At 31.7% G+C, this 17,270-nt stretch overlaps 1 protein-coding gene across 2 annotated transcripts in view; it reads left to right on the top strand.

Annotated features, from left to right (window-relative positions):
* LOC141347653 (protocadherin-9) overlaps positions 1-17,270 on the top strand; it is a 300,609-nt gene that overhangs the window by 170,204 nt on the left and 113,135 nt on the right. Inside the window, exon 4 of one of the 2 annotated variants that reach the window (XM_073852636.1) lies at positions 4,215-4,290. In XM_073852636.1, coding sequence (XP_073708737.1) covers positions 4,215-4,290 — 76 coding nt within the window. Of the gene's footprint in view, positions 1-4,088; positions 4,291-17,270 lie in introns of both variants that reach the window. The other variant, XM_073852635.1, reaches the window with a different exon arrangement.

Below are 17,270 nucleotides of genomic sequence, written 5' to 3'. Positions count from 1 at the left end.
CCTTCATATCTATTACTAAACTGAAGAGTGAGAAGTTGTAGTGGTGTCAATCAGACAGTAGATAGTAAATCTGAATATTTGGCATACAGTGCCTATAGAAAATCATCATACCCCTTTGAAAAAGATAATTTAGTACAGTATGGTGTGTTTTCGGGTGGTGTGCTGTGTTTGCATTTCGCCAAACATAGCGTTGGAGTTCAGTGCAAAAAGGTAAATTTTGGTCTCATCAGACATAGCACCTTTTGCCAGAAGGTATCAGACTCTTCTAAATGTGTTTTTGCATAGCGCAAACCAGAAAAAGTTTAGTAGATAGTAGTCACATGCACAGACTGACCAGACCCAGCCATAAAGTCTTGCAAGTCCTTCAAAATTGTCTTTGTCTTCCTGCGCATTTCTGCCAAAATAAAAGTCAACATTTATAAATGTTAGTGTTGTGATTTACTGTTGTTCTGTAAAATAAAAAAAGTAAGACACAAATAATGATAACAATCATTACAACAGCTCTATTAATACATTTATTATAACATTCTCCTTTGCTCAGCAAGACTGCATTTATTTGTACATTAAAAAACACATGCCTGATTCGAGAAGGGGTCTTAAAAATGGCCAAAGAATATTATTTTACTAACTTATTAATTTTAAGTTAAATTGTGCTTTGTTGGTAGGCTATAATGTCTACTAGAATGTAAAAAATGTTCAGTGTTAAGTAAATATTTTTAAATCATTGTTTTGTAATTAGATTTTGTATTTCATTTTTTTGAAAAGCAAGACAAAACTGTAAAAAACAAATTTTGGCTATTTAATTTAAGCAATGGTGAAAAAAATTGGAAAAATACATGGGGGAAAACACAAAAAAAAAACATGCTCTGTAATCGGCCTTCGGCCCAGTGTTTAATTTTATTCGGCTTCGGCCAGGAATTTTCACTTCGGTGCATCCCTAGTATACTCTAAGGGGCTGATCACTTTACCAAACCAGGCATTTCACTGATATTTTTTTTACTTTAACTGGTATTTTTACTTTAATGATGAGGATATAATGTGTACATGCTGCTCAAAAAAGGTTAGACTTAATGTATTTTATTTTCCAGGTTTTAAAGGTTTTCACTGGGTATGATGATTTTCTAAAGGCATTGTATTAAACAAGGAAACTGTCATGAAGCATCATATAATTACACATGGATATGTAGGTGTGTGCATGTTCAGACTGTCAAAACGACACATCTCTGTGATAAAAATGCAGTTTAACACTTCAGACTGGCTGTGGCACCAACTCACATGTTATTTATGTTTATTTCACACTTACTTTTATACGTTTTATTACTTTTCACAGCATATTAGCTACTTCAACAATTTTAAATCACAAGTAAATAATGACTGAAACAAACTTAGTCTGAAGCCACCCTCCTCCCCCCATTAATTATCGTAAACAAGTAATCCTTATACTTCCTCGCATGATCGTTTTGTGATGCAAGTGGTCAAAAGGTGAAAAGGTCAGTGAAATTGTTGTGCGCCCAGAGACCTGTGATAGGAGCCGCTGTGGTTTGTCCAGCTTAAGTGGTCCGTAGCTCAGGCTGTCGTGCCTCAGCTACCGTTCGCCTCTTTTTTACCTCTAATTGAATGTCACTTGCTTTCTGAAATGCTCCAAATTATATAATGAGGTCATTTGCATAGCGCTGAGATTGGCTGACCTTTGCTTTTGCCAATAATTACAGCAGAGTTGTCTAAGACAGTCGACAGAGATGGTGCAAAAAAAAGACAAGTTCCCGCTCAGAAAGGTTAGCGGAGAGCTCGGTGCTGGACTTTGCGAAATGTCATTAGAATTTCTTGGAGTATGCTCAAAATTAGCAAGTGACAGAGATCAGCAATTCTCGAAATGGAACGAGAGCTGTGCTTGGTTAAAATGACGCGTGCGATTATTTCCCAGTAATTGCATTGGAGAGGTTGTTTGCGTACAAGCATGTTGGAGTGTGCATAAATTATTGTGTGTGCAAGCTATGGAAAGCTCGCAGATGCAGGACGGTACAGGCACGCTGCATCATCAAGACCTTTCGGTGGTGTTGCCGGAACCTTCACATGGTTTGGAGCCTCTGTGCCCAGTGTGAGCACATGGCATGTGAACTGGGACGCTCTGGCCGGGCCGTGCCAACCCAGCAGTGCTATTCCGCCAACGCCTACCAGCACTGTGGGCAGAGCCTGTGTTGACCCGCCGTCATTGAGAACACAGGACTATTTTTTGGTTTACATTTATACTTTTATTCTGCAAGGATGTATTATCTTGATCAGAAGTGACAGTAAAGAACTTTAGATTCATTAAATTCTCAACTTTCATTGCTAAAATGTTTCTTGAACAGCAAATCAGCATATTAGAATGATTTCTGAAGGATCATGTGACACTGAAGACTGGAATAATGATGCTGAAAATTCAGTTTTGCATCACATGAATAAATTACATTTTAAAATATATATTAAAATAGATAGCACTTATTTTAAACTGTAAATATTATTGTAAATTTTAAAGTATATTAAATATTGCATTTTAAAAATATAATAAAAAGAAAATAAATATTTTGAATTGTAAATATTATTGTATTATTGCTGTTTTGTTTTAATGCTGTTGGATTACAGGAATAAATTACATTTTTGTAATATATATTTAAATAGAAACAGTTATTTAAATATATATATATAATTTAATTTATATATATATAATTTATATAATATTTTAAATATATTCAAATCGAGAACAGTTGTATTAAATTGTACATTTTATTGTATATTTTAATGCTGTTGCATCACAGAAAAAACACATCATGAATTACATTTTAAAATACATTGAAATAGAAATCACTATTTTAAATAGTATATTTTATTGTAAATTTGAATGCAATTTTTTAAAATGCGTTTGCATCACAGAAAAAAAAATATTTTAAAATATATTCAATATTGCAATTTAAAATATATTGAAATAGAAAAAAAAAATATTTTTGAATGGTAAATTATAGTGTATTTAATGTATTTAATGCCATTCTTAAATGCTTTTGCATCACATATATTAAATATTAACATTCAGTATCACATTATAAAATATATTAAAATAGAAAACACTTATTTTGAACTGTAAATTGTATATGCAAATAAAAGAAAATATTTTAAAAATAGTCAATTTTATTGTAAATTTTAATGCTTTTTAAAGTTTTTTTATCACATGATTTTATTATTTAACATTGGATTATATATATATATATATATATATATATATATATATATATATATATAAATAGAAAACACTTATTTTAAATTGTAAATTGCATTGTAATATTTCTGTTTATTTATGGAAAAAAATATATATAATGTAAATTTTATTATACATTTTAATGCCTTTTTAAAATGTTTTACATGATTTTTTAAAAATATATTCAATATATTTATTTTAAAAATATTTTAAATAGTTAATTTAATTGTAAATTTTAATGCTTTTAAAAAAAATGTTTTACATCACAGGGAATTAAATAAAATTGTAAATTTTATTGTACAATTTAATATTGTGTTACTGTATTAATTTGCTTTTACTGTTGGTCTATCTATCTATCTATCTATCTATCTATCTATCTATCTATCTATCTATCTATCTATCTATCTATCTATCTATCTATCTATCTATCTATCTATCTATCTATCTATCTATCTATCTATCTATCTACAGTATGTCACTTCTCATCGTCTCACCTTAAATGCTGGCATTTCATAACACTATCATTTTGAGCGACTATTAACACATCATATCATTAGCGCATTATGCAGTATCTACTGCGCACATGATATCACATGCTCTTTAGAGCTTTGTAGCGTGAAACGTGACTTGTGTTTGCTGTGCTCAGGGACAATTTTGACCAAATCAAATCCAAAACAAGCCATTTGTCCAGTAAATTAATTTCTATAAAAATATAGAAAAGTCAACAAATCCCTTAGCTCCTAAATTTGTAATTCAGTCTCAATCCACAATATTGACTGAAAGTCAGCGGTTGATTGGGTAACAAGGAGACGGGCGCTAACCTGCGGCTCTGTCTCTCTGCTCTCTGGTTTTATAGTCGCAGCGGCGCGTCACGTTTCACCTGCCGGACGGGTCTCAGGAAAGCTGCAGTGACAGTGGGCTGGGGGACCATGAGCCCGTGGGCAGTGGGCCGCTCCTCTCACACCCTCTTCCTCTGGTGCAGGCACAGGACGACTTCTACGAACAGGCGTCTCCGGACAAGAGGACCGAAGCGGACGGCAACTCGGACCCCAACTCTGGTGAGTCTGCTCACGTTTGTGGGGCAAATCTAGTCTCTCTTTGTCTCTACACCTAACGGAGGAGGACGAGCTGAGCCAGAGAGCAAGATGAATATCACAGATGATAGTTTTCATTATACGCCTTCCTACTCGATGTGTACAGCAATTTAATGTTGTGCAATAACACTTTACAATGTAAATACAGTGCTCTCACGATACACAGAATGAAGTTTGCACAAGCGTTTGTAGTTGTAATGAATAAGAGATGGGTAGAGGCAAAATTGCATAATTATGCGTATTTGTGCAGAAGTGCATTAGATGCACATTAAGAGATTCAGAAGATGTGTGTAATGTTGAAAATAAGCTCTCTCAGCAATGGTTCTTTTACTGTGTTTTCGCTTTGCACCTCATATTAACCAGCAACAAGTCCTTTTTTTTCTGTTCACACTGAACTCTTGATGCTGTGCATAATGTCTTTATGTCTGTCAGTGGAATTTGCTTTAGATGGAGCAAATAGAAAGCAAGCAACTGACAAAATGTCTTGCCATTTCTTGTGTCTGTTTGGGACTGAGCCTTGTTAGTATTCTACCAGTATACAGCTTTACAGATGGAACACTGAAAACATTTGGTGTAGAAACAATTTTCACTTCTTTGCTAGTTAAAAAAAAATGAGACAGAATTTTTTTGGTTAAAAAAAGTTCTCCAATAATCAGTTTTTATCTAATTTGATAAACTTAGTAAACTTTTTTTCTTTCTTTTTTTTTTAAACAGTGTATAAGTAGATGAATCTTGCATGCCCAGGTCATATTTTACCCCAAAATCAAAAGGAAAATTAGCATAAAGATAGTGAAGCTTATTTTTAGAACCATTTTTAATTTAATTAATTTTTGTGTCAATAGCGATTGAATACTTGAATAAAATTCAAATAAAGGTTCAAATAAATATAAATATTTCATTTAAAAATAAACTATAAATAAAATTACTTTAGAAAAATATATTTAGAAAAACAGTGTATAAATCGACGAATCTCACATGCCCAGGTGATACTTTACCCCAAAATCAAAAGGACAATATGATAAATATTTTGCATAAAGATAATGAAGCTTATTTTTAGGACCATTTTGACTTACAATTAAAAAAAAATAGTGTGTGAATTATATGAAATTCTTATTATAGTAAGAGTAATTATAGTACAGTAAAATAACAATTGAATACTCAAATAAAAGAGTTTTAAATATATATATATATATATATATATATATATATATATATACTATAAATAATAAATATAAATATTTGATTTAAAAATAAACATTAAATACAATTAAAAATAAAAACAACTGAGTACAACGAATGCTAAGTGCTATAATTACAATGCAATAATGCAATAAATATACATAAAATAAAGATAAAGATAATGAAGCTTATTTTTATAACCATTCTAACTTTCTAAAAAAAAAAAAACATAGCTTGAAATTCTTACATTCTAGTACAGTAAAATAATGATTGAATGCTCAAATACTTGAATACTCATTTTATAAATATAAATATTTTATTTAAAAATAAACAAAAAATAAATGATAAGATAATACATTTTATTATCTTTATATATATATAATTTTTTTACAATTTCAATGTATTTTAACTCATTACAATATAGAGAATGTAGTTTATGAATGTATAAATGACTGAATGACAATAATAAAATAAAATAAATAAATTAATTAAGTTTTAAAAAGTGCTATTTATGTTTTTTCTTGTTTCTTGGTGAAATATCTGTTCTGTTCTGATCTGTTATTGACAGGTTTTGTGAGATTCAACCAAATGCCCCCAAAAATATTTAATTCAGCTTGATAAAGAAGAAAGGACAGTTACAGAAAAAAGTAATAAAAGCAATATTATGTGCATGTGTGGAAAATGATCTTTGTCGTGTTGCTCATCTATGCATTGTGAACCTTCACTCTCACCTTGAGTAAAATTAGGAAAGGTCGGTCAGAAGAAGACATTTGATTTATATGCCATTGTCCTTAATGTGTCACCGTAGGGTTTGAGGTCACTTCCTATGTGAAAAGAGCAGTGATGGAAGGATGTGTATTTATACGCTAATGGTCAGTCACGTCTCTCTGGGCTGCGAGAGTGAAGCTCTATTGGGCTCAGCACGTACTTGATTTATTTAGCGATGATTTCCCTGTTGGGGTCTCATGCGGCAAAGATGTTCAGTTTTTATATTTCCAGCGATAGCACTCCATGACCTACTTTTCCCATCACAGAGAGCCATAGGTCTGCTCGAGCACCTGTGTCGCCCAAGGTCGTGTTCGCGGCTTACGATTCATTCGAACGGTTTAACTAGTTTTTGGACAGTTTTTCGCACCAGGATATTCTCAGACTTTTTTACGCACCCTTTATTGGTCTCTAAAGATTTATTAGAAACGTCACGCGCGTATTCCGTGAGACTCAACGTCTTTTCTTGCTATTAATATGATATTGAAAGTGTGATCTAGTGCAGAGCGGCACGACTCAAGTGTCTCCTTTTAATTTGATGAGAGAGGGGGGAGCTCAGAAACAATCATTTGCATAAGGTAGGTGATAATTGCTCTTTTTAATGGAATTGATGGTGGTGTACACACCAATTATCTACAAGCTCTTAAGCCTGGTAATTAATTAGCACACAAATGGCCGCGGTGCCATGGAGACCGGTGCATAATCAAATATTGGACACACACAGGGGCTATATTGGGAGCATCACCAGGCTCGGATGGCAACATCAATTAGAGGTCAGTAAGAGATGAGATGAACAAATTAAATTGAGTTTCTTTTACGTCACTGAGGTTTTCAGGAGCACTGGGAGCATCAAACTCTACATTCTGTAACTCAGTCTTCACCAACTTTTAAAAACAAGTGTTAAGATGTGTGGATTTTGGTGTGGACCTTTGGGACGTGTTCCTACCGAAGCCTAAATGTAACGATTAGTGATTTCAAAGAAACGGACTGAAAGATGGATAACTAATTGCTGGTTTCTGGATCACAGATGAACCCTTCTTATATATTGGACTGTAATCTCAAGCCTGGTCCATTGGCTTCAGTATGGATTGGTGTGCATTAGGAGATGTTCATACACACACCGGTTTGATTAATTAAGCATATCAAAAGGTTCATCTAAACTCCGACTGCACAGACTGTGAAAGTACTGCAGTGCAGCAGAAAAGTTCATTTCACTCAACTTATGAACTGAACGCTCTTTGAAGTGTGTGTTTGCTTGTGCGCAAGTATGTACACACAATGTTTAAATATAAAGTTAAGTGCTTACGCACCACTGTTCAAAAGTTTAAGGTCGGTAAGAATTTTTTAAAAATGTTTTTGAAGAAAAAACCTTGCTTTTAATAAAAACAGATGCATTAAACTGTCATTAATTCTGTTAATTTGAACCTTCTGATGAATCTTAATGAATAACAGTTTCTACAAATGTGTTAATTAGGACAATGGTATTCAACACTCTAGATACTAGAATGCTAGAATGATTTCTGAAGAATCATGTGACATTGAAGCCTTCTGAAAATTCAGCTTTGCAAAAAAGGTAATTTGGTATTTTTATCTCACAACTTGCAAGGTAAAGTTTAAATCTCACTAATCTGAGAAAAAAGTCAGAATTGCGTGTTATCTCCCAATTTTGACTTTATTTTTTCACAATTGTGAGTTTATATCCCGCAAGTCTGACTTTATGACTTGCAATTGCAAATTTATATCCCACTATTCTGAGAAAAAAAGTCAGTTGCGAGTACTTGCATTTGCAATACGTTTTAATCTCCCAATTCTGACTTTATTTCTCGCAATTGTGAGTTTATATTCCGCAACTCTGACTTTATAACTCGCAACTTAAAGTTTATATCACACTATTCTGAGAAAAAATATCTCAGACTTTATTTCTCAAAATAGACTTTATTTTTCACAATTGTGAGTTTGTATCCCGCAAGTCTGACTTTATAACTCGCAATTGCAAGTTTATATCCTACTATTCTGAGAAAAAAGTCAGTTGCGAGTAATTGCATTTGCGATACAAAAGTCAGAATTGACAGTTTTTATCTCCCAATTTTTACTTTATTTCTCGCAATTTAAAGTTTATATCCCACTATTCTGAGAAAAAAAAATCAGAATTGTATGTTAACTCACAATTATGACTTTATTTCTCACAATTGGGAGTTTATATCCCCCAAGTCTGACTTTAGAACTCGCAATTGCGAGTTTATATCCCACTATTTTGAGAAAAGAAGCCAGAATTGCAATTATTTACATTTGTGATAAAAAATAAAGTCAGAAATGTGAGCTATAAATGCGAGTTCTTACAATGCTGAGAAAAAATTCAGTATTGTGAGATAAAAACTCGCAATTACCTTTTTATTCAGTGGTGGAAACGGGCTTCCATATTACAATAGTTCAATAATACATTTAAAAATATTACCAACCACTAACTTTTGATTGGTAGTGTATGTTAGAAATCAGAAGGTCAGGTATACGTTTTGGAGTCATTACAAAAGAATAATTGACCGTGGGATGCTGTGATGAACCAAGTATTCCTGTAATAATATTTAAGGCCATATGCAAGGTCACAGATTATGTGAAAACATGAGCTTTACATCTCCCTGAATCCTGAATCGCAGTTAACAAAAGCACCAAAAACAGACGCCTCTGTGGGTCGCCTGCGCTAAGACACGCAACGCTGGTTTCTAGTACTTGGAGCCGTTGTGTGCCGCGTACAAATCTCTCTACACCTGCATGCTCGGCGAGTTCAGGAAGCAGTCTTTTGTAAAAACTGGCTGTGAGGATTAATTTGTCAACTTCTAATGATCTGTACATGCAATTGTAAGTTTATATCTCACAATTCAGAAGTCAGAATTGTGAGAAAAAAAGTCAGAATTGTGAGTAGTCGCATTTGCCATGTTTTCATCTCCCAATTTTCACTTTTTTTTTTTTTTTTTTTCAATTGCGAGTTTATATTCCACAATTCTGACTTTATAATTCACAATTTAGTTTATATCCCACTATTCTGAGAAAAAAAGTCAGAATTGCATGTTATCTCCCAATTCTGACTTTATCTTTCACAATTCTGAGTTTATATCCCGCAAGTCTGACTTTACTATTCTTTACTATTCTGAGAAAAAAAAGTCAGGATTGCAAATACTCACATTTGCGATAAAAAGGGCAGCATTGCTAGTTATCATCTCCCAATTCTGACTTTATTTCTCAGAATTCAGTGAAAAAAAGGTTAAAAACTGCAAGTACTCGCATTTGCGATAAGTTTTTATCTCCATATTCTGACCTTATAACTCGAAATTATGATAAAAAGTCGCGAGTACTTGCATTTGTGATAAAAAAGTAAGAATTGCAAGTTTTTATCTCCCAATTCTGACTTTATTTCATGCCATTCTGAGTTTATATCCCACAATTCTGACTTTATAACTCGCAGCTTAAAAATTATATCCCACTAATCCGAGAAAAAAGTCAGAATTCCGTGTTATCTCACAATTCTGACTTTATTTCTCATAATTGTGAGTTTATATCCCACAAGTCTGACTTTATAACTTGCAACTTGAGGAAAAAAAAGTCAGAACTGCAAGTACTCGCATTTGCGATACGTTTTTATCTAAAGTTATTTTTTTCTTATAATAATAGAAAAGTCAGAATTGCAAATTATTAGTTTATAGTTATCATCTCCCAATTCTGACTTTATTTATTAGAATTCAGAGAAAAAAGTAAAAACTGCAAGTACTCGCATTTGCGATACGTTTTTATTTCCCAATTCTGACTTTATAACTCAATTCTGAGAAAAAAGTCAGTTGTGAGTACTTGCATTTCCGATAAAAAGTTCAGAATTGCGAGTTTTTATCTCCCAATTCTGACTTTATTTCTCATAATTGTGAGTTTATATCCCACAATTCTGACTTTATAACTCTTTATTTAAAGTTTATATCTTACTATTCTGAGAAAAAAAAGTCAGAATTGCATGTTATCTCACAATTCTGACTCACAATTTCTCACAGTTGTGAGTTTATATCCCGCAAGTCTTAGTTATAAATACGTTATAAATTGCGAGTTATTAAGTCAGAATTGCAAATACTCGCGTTTGCGATAAAAAGGGCAGAATTGCTAGTTATCATCTCCAAATTCTGACTTTATTTATCGCATTTGCGATAAGTTTATATCCCACAATTCTGACTTTATAACTCACAATTTAAAGTTTAAATCCCACTATTCTGAGAAAAAAAAGTCAGAATTGTGTTATCAAGTCTGACTTTATAACTCACAATTGTGAGTTTATATCCCGCTATTCTGAAAAAAAGAAGTTAGAATTGCAAATACTCACATTTGCGATTAAAAAAGTCAGAATTGCTAGTTATCATCTTCCAAATCTGACAGAATTTCTCAGAATTCAGAGAAAAGAAAAGTCAAAACTGCAAGTACTCACATTTGCGATAAGTTTTTATGAAAAAGTCAGTTGTGAGTACTTGCATTTATGATAAAAAAAAGTCAAAATTGCGAGTTTTTATCTCCCAATTCTGACTTTATTTCTCGCAATTCTGAGTTTATATCCCGCAATTCTGACTTTATAACACGCCATTGCGAGTTTCTATCTCACAATTCTAAGAAAAAAGTCAGAATTACGAGATGTAAACTCGCAATTCCGAGAAAAATAGTCAGAATTGCGCAATTATCTTTTTACATTATTTTAAATTGTAAAAATATTTCACAATAATACTTCTTCATACAGTTTAGAGTCATTACAAAAAAATATTTGACCGTGGGATGCTGTGATGAACCAAGTACTCCTGTAATAATATGTAAGGCCATACGCAAGGTCACAGATTATGTAAAAATGTGAGCTTTACATCTACCTGAATCCTGAATCGCAGTTAACAAAAGCAGCGAAAACAGACGCCTCTGTGGATCGCCTGTGCTCAGATGCCATGCAACGCTGATTTCTAGTACGTGGAGCCATTGTGTGCCGCGTACAAATCTCTCTACGCCTGCATGCTCGGCGAGTTCAGGAAGCAGTCTTCTGTAAAAACTGGCTGTGAGGATTAATTTGTCAACTTCTGATGATCTGTACCAACCACAGGGGAACCGAGGGTTTCAGGTTGTTGTGCAGATCGAATTAATCTCCGAAGTTGCAAGCGTTTATCTTTTATTTCCTTTTCTTAGGTGTTTACCCCTGCTCCGGCATTAAACTTGTTTGTTACCTCTTGCAAAAAAAAAAAAAAACACAAGCTCGGCTTTTTGAATGCTTTTGACAGGACTGTCAACGTCAATTCCTGGCAACAACTTAAGAACACAGGGAAACGTGTATCTGAGTGGGCTCCATTTGGACTCGGCGGGAGATCCCGACATCCCGCTCCGCGTGTGTAGGCTTCAGAAAGCTGATTTCCTTCAGCACAAAAAACATTTGAACAAAAGCAACCCTCTGAGATGATAATTACGGGATACTGTTAAGCTCTACAATTCGAGAGTTTGAAAAAAAAAAAAACTTTCAAGCTTTTGTAAGAAAGCGACTGAGAGCTAATGCATGAGCTGCAGCGGTTGTGTTTGAGAGCCAAGTATACTTCCTTTGGCATTCACAAGCGAATTTATTCTACCTTTATTCCGTGCAGCTGTTGTTAATTGCGACTACATATGCATTAGTATCTAATTAGCAATTATGCAGATTGCCTAATTATTTTTATGCTTTCAATCAAAAGGTATTAAGCTAGCGGGTGCTAATTGTAGGTCAGCATTGCGTGCGCCGCTACTTTATTCTGACATTTAAAAAAATAACGTGTTTATCAAGAAGCAAGTGTGGACTGAAGATTTTTTGACACGACTTTATATGTGTAATTTAAAAGCTAGAGAGGCTAATTTTAAACTTACGGGCATCTTAGATGATTTGCAAAAGCATTTTGAATGCTCTTTCAATGTCCTCTGGAATAATTACAGCATTCATTTTCATGTTGCTGCGCTGCAAATGTACACAAAAAAAATATATATATATATATATATATATATATATGTATATGTGTGTGTGTGTGTGTGTATATATATATATATATATATATATATATATATATATATATATATATATATATATATATACATACAATAAATATATTATTTTATTTTATTTACTTTTTTTTTGTATATGATTTAAAAAAATAAATATAAAAAAATAAAAATTACAATGAATGTATTATTTTATTTTATTTTTATTTTTTTTCCCCGAACTGTTAAATCAACTGGTTAATTAATTTATTCATTAATTATTATATATTTTTTTTTTTTAATTTTGAACTGAATTTTGCATTGTTTTGTATTGTTAGGCTTATGCAGTTTAATGCGGAAATATCTTTTTTTTTGTTGATGATGATGATAATAATAATAATAATAATATGAATATGAATATGAATAATATGAATAATAATATGAATAATAAAATTAATAATAATAATACATTTGAATAATAATAATTTCTGCATTCAGTTTTTACATTATGACTTAAAGTTATTTATTTATTTTTTTATCTTTTTATTATTCATTATTTTAATTATGATTTTTTTTTTTTACTGAATTTTACATGTATTGTTAGGCTTATGCGGTTTAATGTAGAAATATATTTTTTGTTGTTGATGATGCATAATAATAATAATAATAATAATAATAATAATAATACATTTTAATAATCATTTTAGCATTATTTAAATTATTTTTAATTATTTTTTTAACTATGGCTTAACGTTATTTATTTTTTAAATATTTATTTATATTTTTATTTTTTTTATTCAAATGAAATAAAATACCAAAATTATTTATTTTATTTTATTTTATTTTATTTTATTTTATTTTATTTTATTTTATTTTATTTTATTTTATTTATTATTTTATTGTTTTTGTTTTTTTTGTTTTTTTTTATTATTATTTTTTGTTATCATTTTAAATGCTGTTTCAACGTCCTCTGGAATAATTACCAGCATTCATTCTCAGGTTGCTGCGCTGCAAATGTTCGCTTTAATTTGTAATCTAATAACTCTGGGTTATAATTGGTGGTCGAGATGATGGTGAGTGTTTAAATACGCCAGGCGCACATACAATAACCCATAGCTGTTTATTTATTGATGCATGATTCAATGCCTTGGGTTTATAGTTCAGTTCAGATCATTAAAGATTCAATCGCCTGGAGCACTATTCTCTTTGAGGGGGATCCTGCGTAAGTGATCGGTATTTGTAGTGAAGCACATATAGCAGGCAACCTTGAAGAACCCATTAATTAAACCTTGCAGTATGTTTAAATGTTAAACCAGGGATAATTTTCAGTTTTATTTGTCCTTGATTTAAGGCATGCATTATGCTGTTTGTTGTGTTGCAGTTGGGTAAAAATACATCCAAAGACAAGTTTTCTTCGGGTTTGCAAGAATATATGGATTGCGAGTCGTACCGCTTCATTCTTTGGTTTTAGTTTTGCTCCTGTTCTGGAGAGTTTGGTTTTATAAAGTGCCTTTAAATAAAACATGTACGGTTTGTGTGCAACAAGACCCCATGAGAGCCAAAATCCACTCATATTATTCAGGAGCACAGCTTCCGTTCACGGTGAAGTTAATGGTGGAGTCGAACAGAAAGATGTGCTGTGTTTCATAAGCGTGGGTTTGAAGACTACATGATGGAGTTGAATGCCGGAGTCCTCAGACGTCACAGCAGCAGGCCATATAAACGTGAGCTTCGCTGGAAACCCCTGAGATGAAACGAGGTGATAAAATGCAAGGGATAGTTAAAGAATACAGCGATAGATAAAAGTAGAACAAAGCGATCTGACATCACAGTCACAGATGGACAGAATAATGTGGGTGAATATGCTCTCCTGTTACAGACTTTAGCATAACAGCTAGCATTGTTTTTTCTCTGCATTTCTCCTCTTGTAGGCTATCTTACATATATTGTTGTATCATTTCCTCCTTTTTTTCTCCTTTTGTAAGCTGTTTTATTTTTTATATTATGCTACTAACTATTTAACTGTACATAGTTTAGACGATAAAATAAATAGGCTTATCAACTTAGAATAAACTTTTTTTTTTTTAAGTCAAAGATTATTTGTCCAGTCATAATATATTTTGGCTAATGTCTTATTGATTTATTAAAATAATAATAATAAATATTTAAATTAAATAAATAAAATTGACAGTAAATATTTGTAATATTTTAATGAAAAATTTGTAATTTATTTTTTTTTATTATTTACGTTTTATTTTTTTTATTTGGTTTGATATAACGTGTTTATCAAGAAGCAAGTGTGCACTGAAGATTTTATTTATATATATATATATATATATATATATATATTTTTTTTTTTTTTTTCAATAATAAAAATTCAATAAATATTTTATTTTAAATTTAATTGTATTTTTTTTATTTAGTATATTTTATTTTATAGATTTTTTTTATTTAAATCAATTTATTAAAATAAAAATAAAATAATACAAATTATTATATATATATATATATATATATATATATATTTTTTTTTTTTTAATTATTAATTTTATTTTATTTGTTTTTTTTTCTTTTTATTGTATTTTTTATTTGATATGATTTTAATTTTAATTCGACATTTACAATAAACAGCTTATTTTTACTTTATATTAATTTTAATATCTTTATTTTTATTTAATTACATTTTTATTTAATTACATTTTGTATTAAATTTCATTTTTTATTTTTTGTACTTTTAATATTATTTTTTATTTTATTTATTAAAATAAATATAACAATGTACAATAAATGTATTATTTTTATTTACTTTTTGTGTTATTTTTATTTAGTTTTTTTGTTTGATTAGATTTAAAAGAATACAATAATACAATAAATATATTGTTTATATTTTTATTGTATTTACTTTTAATATTTTATTTGATTTATTAAAATAAATATTAAAAATAAAATGTAAAATAAACATATAGTTTATATAGTGAACTGAATTTTGCATATATTAATAAGCTTATGCATTTTAATGCGGAAATGTATTTTGTATTTGATTTTTATTTTAATAATAATAATTCTGCATTACATTTTTACATTATAACTTAAATGTATTTATTATTATTATTTTTTTAAACCAATTAGCACCACTTATTATTACTTTTTATGTTTGAATTTAATTTTTTTTATATATTTTTGTACAGTCGACAATAACAGCACAGTGTTTGGTTAAGAGCCACTGTGATACAGCACATGAATTCTTGGGTCTCCATTTTTCCCATTGTGTTTCTAAACAGAATCAATAACAATACCTAAATAATTCAATAAGAACCGAAGCACTGAGTCACTGGTGCTAAACATTCACACAGCGACAGGCCACACTGTTCTCAAAGAGGAGTGCGGAAAAGATGAAGAATGCAGGAAAATCAAGCAGGACAGAAAGAGGGGAGGTGCCAGGAAGAGAAGGCGCGTCCGTGGAGTAATGAGGATTCGAGGCAAACATGACTCTGTCAATCATTTGCCTTTGTGGAAATACTGAAATTAATAACTCCACGTTGGCAGGATGCCATGTTTGCCGTGCATGACTGCTAGTGCTGACAGCGGGCCAGGAGTGAGATGAATGAGTGATCGCAGGAAGGAGAGAGATTATGACTGTTTGACACATGAATTTCTGTCTAATGTGGCAAAAAGAGAACGCTGGGTGTGGCAGAGTATTGTAGTATCATCAAGTACTGTTCACGCTGAATAACAGTCGGCTTGTCTGAAGTCACAGTAGGCATCAAACATCACAACTTCTTCAACCTCATCTTTCTTCTCACATAACTCAATTTCAAATTATATGTTATGTAGTCAGGTTATTATTTGGATGATAATGATTTGATGTATTTATCTATTTGATTTATTAAAATAAAAATACAAATTTTAATTTACAATAAATGTATTATTTAATTATATATTTATTTATTTATCTGATCTGACTTATTAAAAAAAAAAAAAAAATATATATATATATATATATATATATATATATATATATATATATATATATACAGACGTGGCCAAAAGTTTTGAGAATTACATAAATATTGGAAATGGGAAAAGTTTTTATAATAGCAATTTGCATATACTCCAGAATGTTATGAAGAGTGATTAGATGAATTGCATCTGATTTTGACGAGCACAAGGCTGGAGATCATTATGTCAGGCTGATTGGGTTAGAATGGCAGACTTGACATGTTAAAAGGAGGTTGAAATCATTGTTCTTCCATTGTTAACCATGGTGACCTGCAAAGAAACACGTGCAGCCATCATTGCGTTGCATAAAAATGGCTTCACAGGCAAGGATATTATGGCTACTAAGATTGCACCTAAATCAACAATTTATAGGATCATCAAGAACTTCAAGGAAAGAGTTTCAATTCTTGTTAAGAAGGCTTCAGGGCATCCAAGAAAGTCCAGCAAGCGCCAGGATCGTCTCCTAAAGAGGATTCAGCTGCGGGATCGGAGTGCCACTACTGCAGAGCTTGCTCAGGAATGGCAGCAGGCAGGTGTGAGCGCATCTACACGCACAGTGAGGCCAAGACTTTTGGAAGATGGCCTGGTGTCAAGAAGGGCAGCAAAGAAGCCACTTCTCTCCAAAAAAAAACATCAGGGACAGATTGATCTTCTGCAAAAAGTATGGCGAATGGACTGCTGAGGACTGGGGCAAAGTCATATTCTCCTATGAAGCCTCTTTCCGATTGTTTGGTCCTGTGTCATGCCAACAGTAAAGCATCCTGAGACCATTCATGTGTGGGGTTGCTTCTCATCCAAGGGAGTGGGCTCACTCACAATTTTGCCCAAAAACAAAGCCATGAATAAAGAATGGTACCAAAACACTCTCCAACAGCAACTTCTTCCAACAATCCAACAACAGTTTGGTGAAGAACAATGCATTTTCCAGCACGATGGAGCACCGTGCCATAAGGCAAAAGTGATAACTAAGTGGCTCGGGGACCAAAACGTTGAAATTT

Source organism: Garra rufa, chromosome 12 (genome assembly GCF_049309525.1).
Source record: "Garra rufa chromosome 12, GarRuf1.0, whole genome shotgun sequence".
Classification (NCBI taxonomy): Eukaryota; Metazoa; Chordata; class Actinopteri; order Cypriniformes; family Cyprinidae; genus Garra; species Garra rufa.
Note: the sequence above shows the minus strand (reverse complement) of the source record. Positions and strands in the feature narration are given on the sequence as shown.